Source organism: Alternaria conjuncta, assembly GCF_024043145.1.
Source record: "Alternaria conjuncta strain BMP 0040 chromosome Unknown scaffold_17, whole genome shotgun sequence".
Classification (NCBI taxonomy): Eukaryota; Fungi; Ascomycota; class Dothideomycetes; order Pleosporales; family Pleosporaceae; genus Alternaria; species Alternaria conjuncta.
Genome location: NW_026250106.1, coordinates 287,709 through 303,849, shown reverse-complemented (window position 1 = coordinate 303,849; position 16,141 = coordinate 287,709). Strand labels below are relative to the sequence as shown.

The 16,141-nt window shown below is 52.8% G+C and overlaps 6 protein-coding genes across 6 annotated transcripts; 2 read left to right on the top strand and 4 right to left on the bottom strand.

The window, feature by feature from the left end:
* Nucleotides 1–507: 507 nt before the first annotated feature.
* Nucleotides 508–4,868, bottom strand: J4E85_009485 (uncharacterized protein; the record flags this gene model as incomplete). Its single annotated transcript, XM_051473708.1, has 3 exons — nucleotides 508–2,354; nucleotides 2,402–3,871; nucleotides 3,923–4,868. 3 exons carry the CDS (start codon nucleotides 4,866–4,868, stop codon nucleotides 508–510), a joined length of 4,263 nt encoding a protein of 1,420 aa, XP_051322493.1.
* Nucleotides 4,869–5,978: 1,110 nt separating this feature from the next.
* On the top strand, nucleotides 5,979–7,338 carry J4E85_009484 (uncharacterized protein; the record flags this gene model as incomplete). Its single annotated transcript, XM_051473707.1, has 3 exons — nucleotides 5,979–6,195; nucleotides 6,243–6,371; nucleotides 6,422–7,338. 3 exons carry the CDS (start codon nucleotides 5,979–5,981, stop codon nucleotides 7,336–7,338), a joined length of 1,263 nt encoding a protein of 420 aa, XP_051322492.1.
* Nucleotides 7,339–7,808: 470 nt separating this feature from the next.
* On the bottom strand, nucleotides 7,809–8,048 carry J4E85_009483 (uncharacterized protein; the record flags this gene model as incomplete). Its single annotated transcript, XM_051473706.1, has 2 exons — nucleotides 7,809–7,847; nucleotides 7,872–8,048. 2 exons carry the CDS (start codon nucleotides 8,046–8,048, stop codon nucleotides 7,809–7,811), a joined length of 216 nt encoding a protein of 71 aa, XP_051322491.1.
* A 406-nt stretch (nucleotides 8,049–8,454) lies between these two features.
* On the bottom strand, nucleotides 8,455–10,057 carry J4E85_009482 (uncharacterized protein; the record flags this gene model as incomplete). The annotated part of the gene is made up of 3 exons (XM_051473705.1): nucleotides 8,455–8,562; nucleotides 8,613–8,672; nucleotides 8,756–10,057. 3 exons carry the CDS (start codon nucleotides 10,055–10,057, stop codon nucleotides 8,455–8,457), a joined length of 1,470 nt encoding a protein of 489 aa, XP_051322490.1.
* A 2,225-nt stretch (nucleotides 10,058–12,282) lies between these two features.
* On the bottom strand, nucleotides 12,283–14,474 carry J4E85_009481 (uncharacterized protein; the record flags this gene model as incomplete). Its single annotated transcript, XM_051473704.1, has 2 exons — nucleotides 12,283–12,947; nucleotides 13,835–14,474. 2 exons carry the CDS (start codon nucleotides 14,472–14,474, stop codon nucleotides 12,283–12,285), a joined length of 1,305 nt encoding a protein of 434 aa, XP_051322489.1.
* A 1,149-nt stretch (nucleotides 14,475–15,623) lies between these two features.
* On the top strand, nucleotides 15,624–15,905 carry J4E85_009480 (uncharacterized protein; the record flags this gene model as incomplete). The annotated part of the gene is made up of 2 exons (XM_051473703.1): nucleotides 15,624–15,752; nucleotides 15,825–15,905. 2 exons carry the CDS (start codon nucleotides 15,624–15,626, stop codon nucleotides 15,903–15,905), a joined length of 210 nt encoding a protein of 69 aa, XP_051322488.1.
* Nucleotides 15,906–16,141: the final 236 nt, after the last annotated feature.

Sequence of the window (16,141 nt, the reverse complement as noted above, 5' to 3'; positions counted from 1 at the left end):
GGAGGAACAGAAGGAGCCGAGACTAATGGGGAAGCAGGCGGCGTAACGAGGGGTTCAATATGTGGTTTCGGATGAAGGCGGATGAAATTGAAAGATGACTCCTTCTTCTTTGGCTTGTTGATGGTGAGGGAGAGGCAGAAGAGATTCATTGTGGGCATGATGGCATAGCAAAATGGCAGTATGGCAAAATGGCAAACTGGCAGGATGGCGTGTGAAAGCTGGTTCTGCTAAGTTTAAGTAGTGATGAGTTTTATGTGATTCTGTTTACACGATGCTTGAGAGACAGTGTTGTCTCATAGTTGTGTTGCGTGGTTGTGGACGAACAGTGTGCGACATGAGATGGCATGACTTACTCAGGGTATGGGTGAAGGGGACGTTCTTCTTCGTACGCACACTGTTGAATCTCAACAAGTATTTTCGAAGACGACGCGTGCTTCTACCTCAAATAACTTTTCTTCTCGGATGCGACATGAATTGTAGCCAGCTGTAGTAGGGACGCCTCCACTCTTATAGCACAGGCATGAGTACCTCGCTCATCCATCTCTTTACGTGTTCGCACAACTGCTGCTTCCCGTGCCCATTGGTCTCCCCAGTATTCACCGTTCCCCATCTTTCCTCGACATCCAGCGCGAATTTCTGGTAGAGCTTTCTGACCTCTTGATCTGCGTTATTCCATACCAAACTCCTCAGATCGCCATCCTCATGTAGCCAGTTCTTCAGCAAGTCGCCGTCAATATGCTTGTGCTTGGCGCCTCGTTGGAGGCTTTGACCTAGATACCGTGGATCTACATCCCTAACCAGAATCTCGCCGTGTTGATTGCCAGGGATGTTATTCATGAGAACATTGAAGATATCGCCACTACGAGGTTTGACCGTGTCGTGTTTGTGGGCGCCCGAACGATTGGCCTTGACCTCGATCAGGTTCTGTATGAGACGGAGCAGTAGACGGGCGGATGAAGAGAGAATGGAGAAAGAGAAGATCGTGCCATCGGTACAAGCGCCGATGATGTCGTCGGCAAGGACTCCGGTGATCTTTCGTGCAGGATTTGGACGGCGCCAAGGTGGGCGGATGTCGCCGCGGTCAAGACGAATCACAGACCGGGAGAGACATGCTTCGAACAATGTCGGTGAAGCGTTACTGTGGGTCCGAAGAGGTGGCTGGTAGAGACCGGTTACCGAGCTGCTCTTCTTATCGGTGAGTAAAACAAATCGATCGTTGCTACTACCCTCCTTGTCTGGCAAATCCATGACCAGATGTCGCGCGCAGTTGCGCATACCACTATCAGAGAACTCCCGCACAAACTCGAAAGTATCAGGTCGTGCTGATTCCACCACTTTAAAACAAAGATGTGAGTGCTGGAGCGTCGAAACGTAGACGAATGGCTGAATGACAGACACGTGGATACCTGGAGAGTGCAGATCTGTTTTACCACGCTGAAACCATCGACCGGCTTCCTCGTCGAAACGATCGATGCACAAAGACTTCCCGACGATACTGACTGTCGTCTGATTGTCCCACAGCGCTATGCCATAGACTGGATCGTTATATGTCGACTGTTTCTGCAAATCCAGCTTAGAGCCCGATTTGCCAGTGTTGAAGATCAGTCGCCTTCCACTATGCTGCGAGGCGCCGGTCTGGATCCCGGTGCCGACAATGATGAGATTGTATCTCTTACTGTCTTTGTTCAAGAACTGCCATTCGACGATGGAATATACCCTCTCGGCATTCATCAAAGGAGCCTGAGCAACGACTAGTCGCTCCACCGGCGCTTCCACCTCCTGTTTGATCTCGACGTCATCGGTCGGTCTGTCGTCGCGCACCCTCAGTAGCTTGATCGATGAGTGCAGGACTCGTTCGCCAGAAGGTGGCCCTCGTCTCTCTTTCGCTTCCATGGTCGACACTAGTACTCGACGTAACTTCTGCATGTACAGTATATTGCTCGGCTTAGCACCCGTGATGAGTTTCCTGGGAATGATCTTGGAGTCGTGCAGAATTGTAGAAGGCAAATCCTGACTTGACCATTTTACGTCTGCATCCAGTTGCGAGAAGAGAAGACGATCTCCGGCGACTGCAAACAGAAAGCCGCCGAGGTTCCTCCCAACAACGTCCAGTTTCGGTAGGAACGGCAGTTGATAGATCGCCGATACTGGCGATTGATTATACTCGGGGTGGCCGCGGTCGGTAAACCATATAGAATCAATGTCGAGACAGGAGAATTCACTTGAAGAGGGGCGCACTCGGCAGAAATCTGATCCACAAGAAACAAACGCTGCAGATACATCTGTTTCGCTGCGGGTTATCTTGGCTGAAGCTGCGCCCATATGAGTGGAGCTCCAGGACGGGGGTGATAAGACTGTACGATGTGAGAAGCGTCTCGTGCTAGGATCTACTCAAACTTACCACCGTGCTCTACGTGGATTTGCGAACTCAGAAGAGTGCCATCCCGCATTGCGCATACTAGAACATTCTTACCGTCCTTGCTCAGAACTGCAACACTCTCACAGAGCTTCTGCGAACCGTTGAGGGTATCTTGGTCTTTCCAGGAGTCTTCCAGCATCAACGAGGTCTCATTATACGAGTACTGAAAGAGGAAGACCTTCGAATCGAATGTACTGACGAACACATATGGAAAGCCGTCGATTTCCAGTGTCTCTACGCACGTGGGATCATGAGCTAGCTGGTATTGGAATGAGTTTGATCGGTCGAAGTTGCCGCCCTTTGAGATTGGTATGATCTCCAATAGCGCGTGACCGCTCTTTCGAGACGCAAGCGCGATGAAAGGGCATGCAGTATGGGTGACAGCCAACAGCAACGGTGAGTCAAACTTCAAAGACTCGATTTGTCTCAATGTTGGCCGAAGAAGAGTGCGGGCCTCTCGCCTTGTGATCTGGATCGATATCGTGTCAGACCAAGGACATGCTGAAATGGTCTCCTCTTCTCGCATCAGATCGTCTTCGAGCGGATCGTCGTCGCTGGGTGTTTGGAACTTATCCCAGAAGCCCTCTTCCCATGCTCCAGTGAAGTCTGCACGGCTCTCCGGTTGTGTACGGACGATTCGGATTACCAAAGTCTCTGGCGGGAGCGTTATTGAAAATATGGCATAATGCTGTCTCCTCATCGTGCCTTCGATGTCTGCCATATGACTGCCATGGTCAACCACCCATATCCCAGCGCAGCCGTTGATGCCGCTGAAACTATCGTCGACAACAGCTTGTATGCCGCGTCGCAGCTCCGAGATCTCTCCATGTGGATTATTGCCGTTTGCGACAAAGATGGAAGATCGTTGACGTTCGTCTGACGCGCGTGGGCTAGAAAGTTTGGTTACTACAAGGTCTGTAAGAGGCGTCCAATTTGGGATGCTATCGACGAAGGAGAATTGATTTGCGCTTGGATATTGTACTGCATATGAGTACTCAGTGGGCCAGGCACCGACTTTGCAAAGCAATCCATCATTGCTTGCCCCGCCGGCAATCAGAAGATCTGGGTATTGCTGCGACATTTCTGAGTTGTCGATACCCAAGCATGAAAAGGAGGTGTCAATCCGGTGTTGCCAATCACCAGCCTCATCGATCTCCAGAGTGCCCGCTGGCCCTCGCACCACGTACATAATACGACCATCCTCTCTTGCAATGTAAAACACCTCCTTTTGGTAATCGGAGTTGCGCGGCGCCTTATCCCAAGCGGTCCACTTGGGGACGTGCTTTCCATCGCCTGGCAGTATTGATTGAAGTATTGTCTTGTCGATCGGCACCGTGGTTTGCGTTGGATCTCCAGAAAGAATGTTTTTGTAAACGGAGATGTGGTCGTCGGAAACTAGAAGGAAATCCGGACTCCGGCGAAGTGGTATGAGTAGAGAAGGTATTGTGTCCTCTAGACAGGTCAGTAACACTCATATACTGCTTAGTACGTCTATACACTTACCAGACTGGACAAGGTATCGCTCAGTCCGAGGGGTTGCTTTAGTGAGATCCTGTCTGCAATCCCAATCGAAACAGGTGAGCCTGGTTCTCCCCTGGAGGACGATTACGAACAGCAGAACAACGTGATAATCATCCTGTCCACCTCCTGATGACAGGAAAACCATGTGCATGATCTGACCTTCAATAGACATGATTCGCTCATCTTCGATAGGCGCAGCAATCTCATTGCTCATCCTAGAATCCCTTTTCCATCTTTCCATCGGCTTCGTCTTGTAGAGGATAAAGCGCCCTTCGTGTGCTGCGACTGCCATTGCTCGGCATTTGGGATCTATAGCGAGGAAGGTACCAAAACGATCCAAGCGGGAACTCCCTGCAGGTAGCTTGATGGTTTTCTGGATGAATGTGGCAGTACCTGCCGTATCGTGTTGAGCCCACAAGAACATTAACGATCGGTTTGATAGAGTAAGCACGATGACTTCCGGAGGTAAGGCGTTGTCTCCATTTCCCGTGGTTGGCCTTCTTGTCCTGTGCTTCATGTAATTTTGATGTAGCGAAGGACTGCCACTTGTGGTTGCGGAAACTTCATGAGGATCGCCAAAGATTTTGGCGGTGATGATGCGGCCACCGTTGAAGTCAGTCTTGGAAGCCACATGGCGAATCTGGCCATAGTCACGGATCTCTTTGAGACGTATGAAGTCCTCGCCGACCATGACAACGTCAATCAGATCTTTGTGACGTATCTTCGCCGGAAGGATAAGTTTGCTTAGCGGTGTCTCAAAGACAGTCTGCGACAGTATGCCGTATTCAGGCACTTGGCTTGTTGGCTTAGGCGTTGCATCCCGCATCTCAACGTCATCTTGAGGCGCGTTGCCCATGATCTGATAAGGGTCGAGCGGTCTGGAAACCCACTCACCGTCGACGAGGCTGAGGCCGTGGGCTTGAGCCATGATGTTTGATTAAGGCCTATTCGGGAGGCTGGAGACAAAGTAAAGCTTGAAAACCGAAATCGATGGTGACAGATTCCGCGCGCAACACGGGATCAGATCAGACCAGCGTAGGTAGAAGCAACGAAGGCACACTTTTCAGAGCTGAAACGGATGACATGTTGCTGCCTGTCGCAACAGGCTTGTCAGACAGGCTGATGAGGCAAGGAAGCTCAGCAATAGGTACTGGGATCAATTGATGCAACAGAAAGCCTGTCGGATGTGGCAAGGGCTGGATTGGACGGTTAGTGGTGGTGAGCGGAATAGCAGCAGCGACCTAAGGCAACTGGAACCGGGATGCCTTGACCAACTCAAGCCGGCAGCTAGCAGGCCACTGTAGCACCCTGGACACCTTCTCAGAGATGGAGTTACTGGCTGCACCTACTACTAGCACGCAGCACGTGTGGAGCGCGGAAAGGCTCGTGTAGTGCGCTTCAAGTATCGGAATGGGGTACCGATCTAGATCACCAGATGATCGTGCAGCAGGGAGTACGATCTTAGTCGGATCGCGGTCGGATCGCGATGGCTATGTGAGTTGGTTGCAAGTCCAGTGATACGGCGCAGTAGTTGACTAGGGTGCGGGGGGTCTTCCAGCAATGGTTGGTCGGCGTGAAGGTGTCGAGCATGCAGACAAGTGCGCCGACACGGAAGATTTGGCGGCACGGCAGCGTCTCGGGCCTTGATGGCCGCCGGCGAAGATGTGCAGGGTGGGCGCGAGTGGTGTTGTCGGGTTACACGGTCGTCACCCCCGCGCAGACAGCGGATAAAAGATGATGGCGATGGGATGGGAAACGGCAAGTGCCGGTAGTTGACCTTCACAAGTCGGTGGGGTGCCAAGCGCCTCGGTTGGACAAGGAGGAAGGCGCGACCCGTCACGTCAACCCGGCAGCTGGGACGCCTACGCGCAACAGCATGTAGCTGCTCCAACAAACATCTTGCCACCCTCTTGCATCTCTTCCCTGCGCTCTCCTGCGCACACGAGGGCCCACGTTGGCCACGTCATCGCGTCCCAGATCCAGCTCTTTCCTGCCGCTGCCGCGTACTGAGGGCACGTCTCGAAATGCGGGCACTGTCATGGCATCACGCACTCCCTCTGGCTCCGTGTCGCGCTCAGTGAGCTCTGGCAGCCTGCCCACGCGACACGCCACCCCCGTCCCCCACCTCACGCCTGCCGAGAAGGAGAAGGAGTCTCTGGTGCGCGCGGCCATCGACAATGGCGACGTCACCGCCCTGGTAGACCTCGCGACCAGCCCCTCTGGCCTCGTCAGCGATAGCTTGCGTTGCACTGCTTGTAGGCCTCCCATTGCACGCATCTCTACACTAGGCTGACAACTATAGGGCCTCTCCTGCTAGGATGCTCTGACAAGGATTCAGAGAAGGAGCCATGGAAACATCTCTCCGAGCACAAGGATGAGCATCAGGTTGGCCTGGACGTCAACCGCGCGTTTGTCTATTACCCCAAGAACGGTATGTTGCATATAAGCGAACCATCTCGTGTTTCATGCTGACATGGCCAGAATCTGAGAAGCAGCTCAATCGTCGAAAAGAGCAGCTCTCCGATGTCATCCTCGACGTCCTGCGCCATCACCCCACGCTTTGCTACTTCCAGGGCTACCACGATATCGTCCAGGTCTTCCTACTCGTTCTCGGCCCCGAACATGCCCCCGCTGCAGTTGCCCGACTAAGCCTGCTTCGCATTCGCGACTTTATGCTGTCGTCGCTCGACCCAGCCCTCGCCCAGCTCGAACTGCTGCGACCGATCCTCCGCGCCGCCGATCCTGTCCTGTACGAACACCTCCCCAAGAGCCAGCCGTCGTTCGCGCTCGCCGGAACAATCACCATGTTCGCCCACAATATACAAGACTACAAGGACATCACAAGGCTGTTTGACTTCTTCTTGGCGCGACATGCCGTTATGCCCATATACCTCTTCGCAGCTGTGGTGCTATCCAAGAGGGAGGAGCTGCTGGAGTACGAGAAGGAGGACGAGGACATACTCTACGTCATGCTAGGGAAGCTCCCAGAGCCCTTCGACGTCGAATTCCACATCGCCCGCACCGTGGAGCTGTACGAGAGACTACCTCCTGCGTCGCTCAACAGCTGGGAGTGGTGGCGCATCTCGTCCTCCAGCGTACTCAAATCGTCTGCGACAAACAACAGTCTGCGTCATCTTGCCTTGGAAGACGGCGAGATGCTGTTTTTGCAGCAGGAGCAGGACCTCCGTCGCGCGCAGACCCTGAGACAGGCCGTCAAGACAATACACTACATCAAGCTGCGTGTTTGGCACCACCGCCGGTACGGAGCTGTTGGTCTTGCCATGGTAGTGGGTGCCTATGCCCTGTGGCTCGGCAGGAACGGAGGTCACAACACAGGATTTCCGCTTTTTGGACCGTTGGGAGGGTACCTGATGAGGTTTCTCGGGGGCCCAGCATGAACGGCGCATCAGGAGTAGCGGTTACGACAAAAGTGGTTTCAAGCATAGCATGGCGCTAAGGCAAGATCGGCGCAGCAAGAGGAACAAAAGTTTGAAGAGTCGTTTGGCTCACATAGAGGTATTCCACATTTATCAGTGACCAATTCCCCATTTTGTTCCAGCTGGTTCGTCTTTTCTGCTACTGTCTACCACCATCTATGCGGATACATGTTCCAAATTCTCACCCGGCAGTTTACGCCTATCTCTCTCACAGTACGCCCGTCAACGTCGCTAGAGGGTGTACTCAACATCACAGTACCTAGTCCCAGGACACTACCACCACGTTAGCCAACCAATCTCGCATCCCCATCCTTCTCTAACCCAACTCACCGTATCATGAAACGCACAAGCCCACAGCTTACACTGCTGCATCTGTAGCTGTCGCGTCAAACCCATCTTGGTCTGTCAAACCGTTAGCTCGAATCCAGCAATCAATCCTTTTCTCTCCGTTTCTCGTTTTCTAGATTTCTCTGGTTTCAGTCGCGGATACGTACCTTCATGCAATACTCAATCTCCTCGTCACAAACGCCGGATCCGGGGATCTCGGATAGCAGGGTTGCGGGTTTGGGGATCCATCGGTAGGTTGTAGTGCGGGGGTTTGTGGTTGGTGTCGCGGCGGAGGCGAGGGGGGCTAGGAAGAGGGTAAGAATAGGTAGGAGGATGGAGTGCATGTTTGAGCGGTGGTTGTTGTAGTTGCCTGGTTCGTGTGTTGGGAGAGGAATGCGTGGTAACTGAGTGTTGGGTAAAAGAGGTGGGTGAGAGTGTTGATCAGTCGCGTCGGCGTTGTGAAAGATCTTATGACATTGGGTTGAGGAGTGAATAGGAAGAGAGGACTATATCGACTTGGAGTGTCACCGGCTTGCAAGCTTATGATTCAGCTGGTAAACCATTCATTTTGGTAGAGGACTACAGGTGATTATACATAGGGTTACCCGAGGTCAGAATGTTCGCCATATCGGAGACATGTTGACATCCCTCTTAGGCCGTGCGTAGTTTCCACCACACATCAATCCCATCACCAAGTGCCTTCGTTATACTCAAGCCGACATGGTACTCCATCCCACTCTCTCATGACTACTAGTCAAAATTGTCAGGCACCGGCGACCCATGGAGGAGAGTGCGCAAATCAGGTTGTAGCACCTCGCCGGGTCCGAGTTTGTAAGTGCAGCGATCACAGTCCATGCACTACAAGAATGTTAGCCTACTCCTCCTGACCTTGAGAATAAATCACTTACAGCCTCGTCCGCGCACATGCTCTTGCGGAACTTCTCCTTAGTCTCGGCATCAGGTGAGCCCTATCAGCGCGTTAGTCATCGTTCTTAAAGCCCAGATGTATCGTCGTAGTAGAAGAGAACGAGCAGGGAAGGGGAATACTTACAGCGATAAGGTAAAGATACTGCATGTACTCGCAGCTCTTGACCGTCTCACAGACTCTGTTGTCCGGGTAAGGGTACAAGTATTTCGGAAAACCCGCGCATGTCATTCTTCCCTTGGGGAAGGCGGAAGTAGGTCCCTCGGGTTGGCAACCACCTGCCCTGCTGCACTGGTACGGCACCGACCAGGTGCCGTTACTGGCGCATTTGTACATGAATCGATGATGGCTGTCGCAGGCCCAATCCCCGTAGGCACATTCGGTGCTGTTGGTTTGACGTTGGACATTCGACGGACCTACACCACCTGTCTCGCAATGCGCTCGGCCTGGGCTATCAGTGATGCAGTCTCCGTAAGTGGTGCACTTCTTCTCGGTATGCCACATCTCGTTGTCTCCGCAAAGCATGAGGGCGTATGCGTCAGAGTCGCACTTTCGATCGCCTGGCGTGCATGGCTCTGGTACGGTCGGGGGAGTCGGTGGCTTCATCCAGCACTGCACGACATCGTCATGCTTGACGCATTCGGAAGCCTTGGGACACATGGTTGATTTCCAGACGTTGTCGACACACTCCTGACGCTTGTTCCCAGAGCAGCGGGATGTGCCAGTGTCGCAATACTCATGAGCATCTGGAGTTCCTTGCGATATCCACGACCGAGAGTCAAGGGATTTGGGAGGAGGAGCAGTTGACAGGATTTCAGGGTCGTAGACGCATTTTGTAGAGCCTTGGGTGACGTATTGACCAGGCACCCAGTGCATGCAAAACTCTTCCGATCCGCAGGTCTGATAGGCAAGCCAGAATTGATCATAGTTGCACATCTCGATGCGGTAAAGACCGTTTGACCAGTTTGAGCATCGCGTCTCGGTCACTGTTTTGCAAGGCTCAGGTTGCGGTGGAGTGCCAGGAGGGAGAGGTGCCGGTGGCAAGTCCGCAGTCGCGCAGGAAGTCTTGTTCATGAGTGTGTTACATACTCCGGGTGTAGGGCATGCTTCAATGGCTTTCCATCGGTGCTCGTTGTTGCATGCGACACGCCACTCATTGCCGAGGCAGCGCTCTTCGCCGGGGATGTCGCAGGTCGCGATACAATGACCATGATCATCAGGGTTGTTGGTGTCAATGGTACAGATTTCGGTCTTGCTACATGACTGATCCGACCAGTATTCAGTGCCTTGGGGATTGCAGATCACCACGTCGTTGTAGTCGCACTTTCGAGTGCCTGGCTCGCAGAACTGCTCCGAGGATGGGATGCTGGCAGAGAACACCACAGGTAGTACCATGGCCAGAGCCACGAAGATCGTGTTGAATCGCATCTTCAGTGAGCGTGTAGGATGAGGTGGTAGTGAAATGTAGTGGTAGGAGAAGAGAATTGAAGTTGATAGTGCAGAATGGGAGGAAGGAGTAGAAGAAGTCGGTCTACAAAGCACATCGACGTACAAAAGGGGGCCAAGCTAGAAGCACGAGCGGTGTAGAGGTAACCACTGCCTCATGGTATGAAGCAGGTGATAGGTCGATAGTGAGGGAAAGAGCTACCCCGATACTGACAAACGCCCGAATGAGCGAGTAGTTGAACTCATTCTCGAACATTTGGGCCGTCGGTCAACTAAGAGCCTATCAGCTAGTATGCAATTCAATACTCTAGGTCCTCAACGCATCAAGCCAAGCCTTCTCCGCTCTCAGTGTTTGCACCCTCAATCCAGCGACTCGACTGGGCAGGCTCGACCAACAGTTTCGATAGGCCGTAGCTCTTTTCAAGTTTCATTATATCGTATCGAGATATTGCGTCAGATTTCATGGTTTGTCAGAGTGCCGAGATGAGGGAATGCAGAATGCGGGATTCAAGACCGACATTCGCGGTGAGTACCAGTCACGTGACTCGCGCGAGCTCGCCCGGAATACCGAGGTGGTCAGTTCACTCTCAGCCATTTCTCTTAGTGAAACTCCCACGATAAAGTTCCTAGAAACTTATTCCTCTAATGTTCAAAGCTTCGGGCCCCCGCTTCTAGGTTCGTTACAATCAACCCGCACCAACCCATCCCATTCGCCGCCATGCTACTATCAAAAGCCTCCGTTATCTTATCTCTTCCGTTCACTGTACGCGCACTGTCTTTCTCCTCTTTATTCGGCATTCGAGGGTCTGAACAGCAAACATGCGACCGTTCATGCTACGCCGACTATCGCTCGCTCATGGGCGACGCTGCTGAAGACCTCCTACTTCCAAGCTCGTTATCGCATCGAAACACAGCCGACGATCTGTGCAGCGATCTGGAATGCTCCGAGTGTGACTTTTGCGACGTCGGCCTCACTGGTCGCTTTCCTATCCTGTCTCTGCAAAATGTAGAGCTCAACCGGATAGCGAATGCGGAAGAGAGAAAAGGTGCGGACAACGCGGAAGTGAAAACGTGTACGGACTGTCAGCTGTACCTGGATAGCTGTGAGACACCTCACGAACGCAAAATGGCATACAATCCCCCGTGGCATGAACTCGCCCCGCCCTACCCACTCCACACAACAGATCACCAGCGAACTCTACAATGCGAGCTTCAGCTCTGCACAGACGGTCCTGTACACTGCGGCGTCAACGGGGCATGCGAGCGCCAGATTTGCAAAGACCTCGCTGACCGTGCTGACCTTCTCGAACCGGCTCATACAATGGAGTGTGAAGACTGCATGAAGTCCTGGGTCCGATGCATACACGATAGGTGTATTCCACCTACACTCGACGCGTTGGCAGACAGCCTACGCTCACCCAATTGCTTCAAGAACCATACTCAATGTCAGCAACAAACATGGCAAGAGATCAACGCCTCGCTTGCGCCGGATCGGGATTGTGTGGAGTCTTGCTGGGGGAGTACCCCAACGTATTGCCATACTGGTTCTTGTGCCTTGCCCTTTCGCTCCTCGGAGACGCGAAACTGGACGTCTCTCTTGCTCGCTTCCGCCCCAAATGGACTCGAAACTTTATCTCGAGGTTGCAGTGCGTTTCGCGATACATGCCTGGAGACTTGTGACCTGGGTAATGCTCACTTGAAGTGCGAAGCAAAGTGCGAAAAACTGCATAGTAACAATGAATGGTTCAAAGAAGTATGTGAGCAGACGTGCGGGAAAAGGACTTGCTGGACCGAATGCAGAGACATGACATGCTGCGTAGGACCAGAGCAGTGTAGAGAGGGTGGAGAGGCATACAGGTGCAACAACAGACTGAGATGCGAGAAGTATAGGAAGATGGTAGAGAAGGGCAACATGATGCTGCGCAATTAGCAGGTGCTATTGCTCAAATGCGTTACCCCATCACATTTCCTGTCAATCACAATAGTGGAATGTACTGGATCATAATCGATGAATTAAACAGGATCGTCGGCCTGTGACCTCGATGTTTTGGCAGAACTCCACCCAACGCCTTGCATGTAGCTCATGATATGGTAAATGTAATAGCAGTCGTAGCAAGCTGGCGGCCCTGATCATGACCGCTGCATTGCCTTTGGCTGAACGTCGGCCTGCATGAACGCCGTCATGCACCGTGATGTCATGCTCGCCCTTATTTCGGGCCTGAGCCATATCCAGCGCTGTTCTTCGGTTCTTCAGCAAGCAAATCGGCGCTGTATACACGCTTGTAGTCCTGCTCGCTCCAGCCCTGCTGCTGGGCAAGGCCACTGAGACTCAGGCCACGCGAACGAGTCTTCTTCACTGCATCACCTTGAGCGGCGCCAACGGGAGCAGAGTTGTAGTTGAGGGGCACTACACCTTGACCGGGAGGCGGGAATGGAGTGGAGCCTGTCGGCGACGCGACTGTTTGGCCCGTAGTGACGTTGTCGGGTACTTCAGAGTCGGCGGAGAAGTCGGACGAGACAGACGCTTGCTGCGCTCGCTTCAGTGCGTTTTCGTAGTTCGCTGAGCTTGCTCGAGCCATGCCAGGGCGGCGGTAGCCAGTGTAAGCGCGGACAGCTTCAGTCGGGCCATTGTCTGTTGTCTCGTTTCCTCCACCGGCACCCATCAGGGGCAAAAGGTTTGGGTCAGGAGCGGCCGCATCGGTTTGCGAAGCGCTGTTGGAGGTGAAGGCGGCTTCGGCTTCGGAGCGTGTGTTGGGTGTGAGGCCCGAGGGAGTAAAGGCGCCCGATGAGAGGAAGGAGCCCTCGGTGGGCGGCATGAGAGATGGTCGTGAACTCATGGTGAAGACGGTGTGTGCTATCATTTCGTAGTAAGCTGCAAGACGTCCTGGATACCTTGGAAGCGTGAACGTACGTGAAGTCTGTAAACTACTATTAGTGTCTAGGCGGTGCCGTGTCGAATAGTATGATTGGAGGGTACTGGTCCCTGTCTATCAGTCAGCTGGGTAATCCCTAGAGGCCGTAGAAGGACCGCACCGAATGTTCAGGGTCTTTGGTATGCAGGTGCAGCAAAAAGAATCGTAATTGTTCGTTCACATCGGTCCTAAGCGACTGCCATGTATTTGAGCAATAGCGGCTGATGCTATGCCATCATATCTTGGCGGGTGACGTCTTTTCAGGGTCCAGACTTGCGGGGCCCTCTAGCCGCATGTGGCAGCTTCTCGTGCAGCTCAATCAACAATGAGGGCGATGGCGACGAGCCGCAAGGGTTTGCGCTGATCGCTGACATGCTTGCTGTGGATATGGGCCCTCTCAATAGGTGGGAATGGCGCGGGCGAGGTCTTCAAGCGGAGAGAAGACGTGCAACATGCATGTCACCGCGCGTTAGGGCTGGTGATACTCGGAACACGGGACACGGGTGAGTATTGGACCTGTGAATTCCTCGACTAAACATCCAACAGCCATCTGACCACTCACTCCCATTAATTCGAATCGAAGCATCGAAACACTAACAAAACCAAACATCGACCAAATAGAGACATGGTGCCTACATCGCCGATCTACAAAATCTTGCCACAAATAGCCCCTTGCTTCCTGCCCAAAACCGCCCAACACATCTGGCGTAATGAAGCCTCTAGACAATCTGCGATGCCGTTAGACGAGGATCCCACTGGAAGGTGAAGGGGAAACAGATGTCTTACCCCACTACATTAGCCGCGAATCATCCGACAGTATCGAACTAGAGGCCAGAGTGGCAAACACCAATGGCGGCGGTAGTAGCACCACCAACCTTGGCAGTGCATTCAACATAGGCAGCATAGACTGCGGCGAGAGCAAAGCCAGCGGTGCCTTCAATAGCGGCCAAAGCAGCGCCAGTGCATCCAGCGATACCGGAAGCGCCTGCAAGCCCAGCAGCAACGACGCAAGAGCCACATGCCCAGTTCTGGAAGCAGCCGCTTCGGCCTGACTTGATACGCGCATCGTGAAGGGCAAGCGCTTGACGCTCCATGCGACGGACCGAGTCGTTGCGAGCGGCAAGCTTGTTGCTCTTGACTTCAGATACAGCGTCGACACGGGCGGCTTCCGGGGCGACCAAGGCCGAGACCTCGAGCGAAAGTTCGGTGAAGACGTATTCTTTGACGTGGTCCGGCCAGGCCTGGACGGCTTCAATGGGTTGCTGAAGGAGGGGGCACCAGTCTTCCACGGTCATCGTGACATAGTCGACGGTGTTGAGGAGGTCGACCATGGCCTTGGTCGGAACATGGACCTTCTCGGCAATGACCTCGATGGGGATAGCTCCCAAAGAAACGTCGATGTCGATGTTGGCCGTCGCATTGACGCTGGCGGCTGCAGCCACGCTGGCAGTAGCAAGGAGAGATAGCTTGAGGAATGAGGCAGTCATGGTGAGGTGGGGTAGCTGATGAAGGCTGTGGTTTGAGAATGAGATGATTGAAGGGTCTGGAGTAAAGAGAGGATAGTGAAGTATTGAGCTGGTGTTCGAAAAGAGCATTGTTGTCGGTACTTATAGCTTTGGTAGTTCCACTCAACACACAACGACACGATACCTGATTACTGAGAAGCAGTATGTAGTGTCGGATACGGATGCAACAATTCACAACATGCCGTTCACCTTCTCACTGACATCTGCTCTATTCGCGCGGAAGCAGAATGTCACGCGACAATAGCAGTATACCAAGCGCACCTTGACTATCGAAGGACCGAAGGAGCCATCAGCCCTAAGGACTTGGGTTTCTCGCGTTCTGGTTGATACCGGTTCTATTCATGCAGAAGCGGAATGCCCAGCACTCAAACGAAATTACCTGAAGTACAGTCACTGCCAAATGCAGTAACTATGTGAGTTCCAAGGACTTGGGTCGCTAGCTGAACAGGTATCTTAGCTCTCTTCACCGCTGAGTATCAGTCATCAGGATTGACTCGCTGTTCTCACTCGGTCCAAAGTAAGGCACAAATCCAGACTTATGACCTGCATTAGGACTATCTCCACCATGTCAGCCCTACGATTCAGGGTCTTGCCGAATACCTAGAACGGTCCGAATGACCAGTTCTGTTCAACTGTCTAGACCGGCCCGAGCACGGTCTTGGTAGTGCTCCGATGTATACTAATCCAAAGGCTGCCAAGCATGTACTTCGAACTTCACATCTTGCGTCTATCACGGTATTCCCAAGAGTTGATCTGCTGTACTGGGTCTGCATCAAGCGATTACTTGTCGGTGAGGTGTAGGGCCTTTGCAACACCATCTCAGCATACTTGGCTTCATTTGCTCGAATCAGTCACGCTCGTATCCAAGTCTCAGCAATGAGATACCGCCGATACTTGCTCATGGCTATGATTTTGGGGGTCAAAGACAGTGCCGTAGGGCGTGTTGGACTTAAAAGAGGAGTAGGATGAGGCCGTTGCGAAAGCTATAAGAACTGAAGGAGTTCCGCACAAAATAGATATCTCTCATCATCTACAACCATCACTTTCCAACACTCAATCATCACATCTTCCCACTCCAAATCTTTCATCAACTCCTCTCAACTCAACAACATGTTCTCCAAGACCATCATCCTCGCTCTCTTCGCCTCTTCGGCCGCCTTCGCCGCCTCCATCCAGCAGAGGCAGCTCAACCCCAGTGTTCAGCTCTGCTCCAACAAGGACTTCAACGACTGCGACAATGTGAATTTCCACTACGGCATCTGCGGCAAGTTATTCCCAGCATGCATAACTCTTGGACATGATAACTAACAGAAAGCAGAGGCTTCCGGAAGACTGAACGACAAGGTCAGCTCGCTCAAGGCAAACGGCCACAACTGCATCTTTTACAAGTAAGTGATCACCGAACAGCAGTTATGGATTGCACATGCTGATTACTTCATAGCGACACTGGTTGCCGCAATGGAAACGGCCAGATTGCTACCACTGGTGATGTTGCCAACATCCGCTCCCACAGCTCTTTCTCCACCATGAACGATGATATTTCCTCTTTCTTGTGCAGCATCTAAGTGTTCTCTTCAGCATACTTTTCCTGTCTTTCCGATGCTTAGCAATTGTATGGTGGTTTTGTC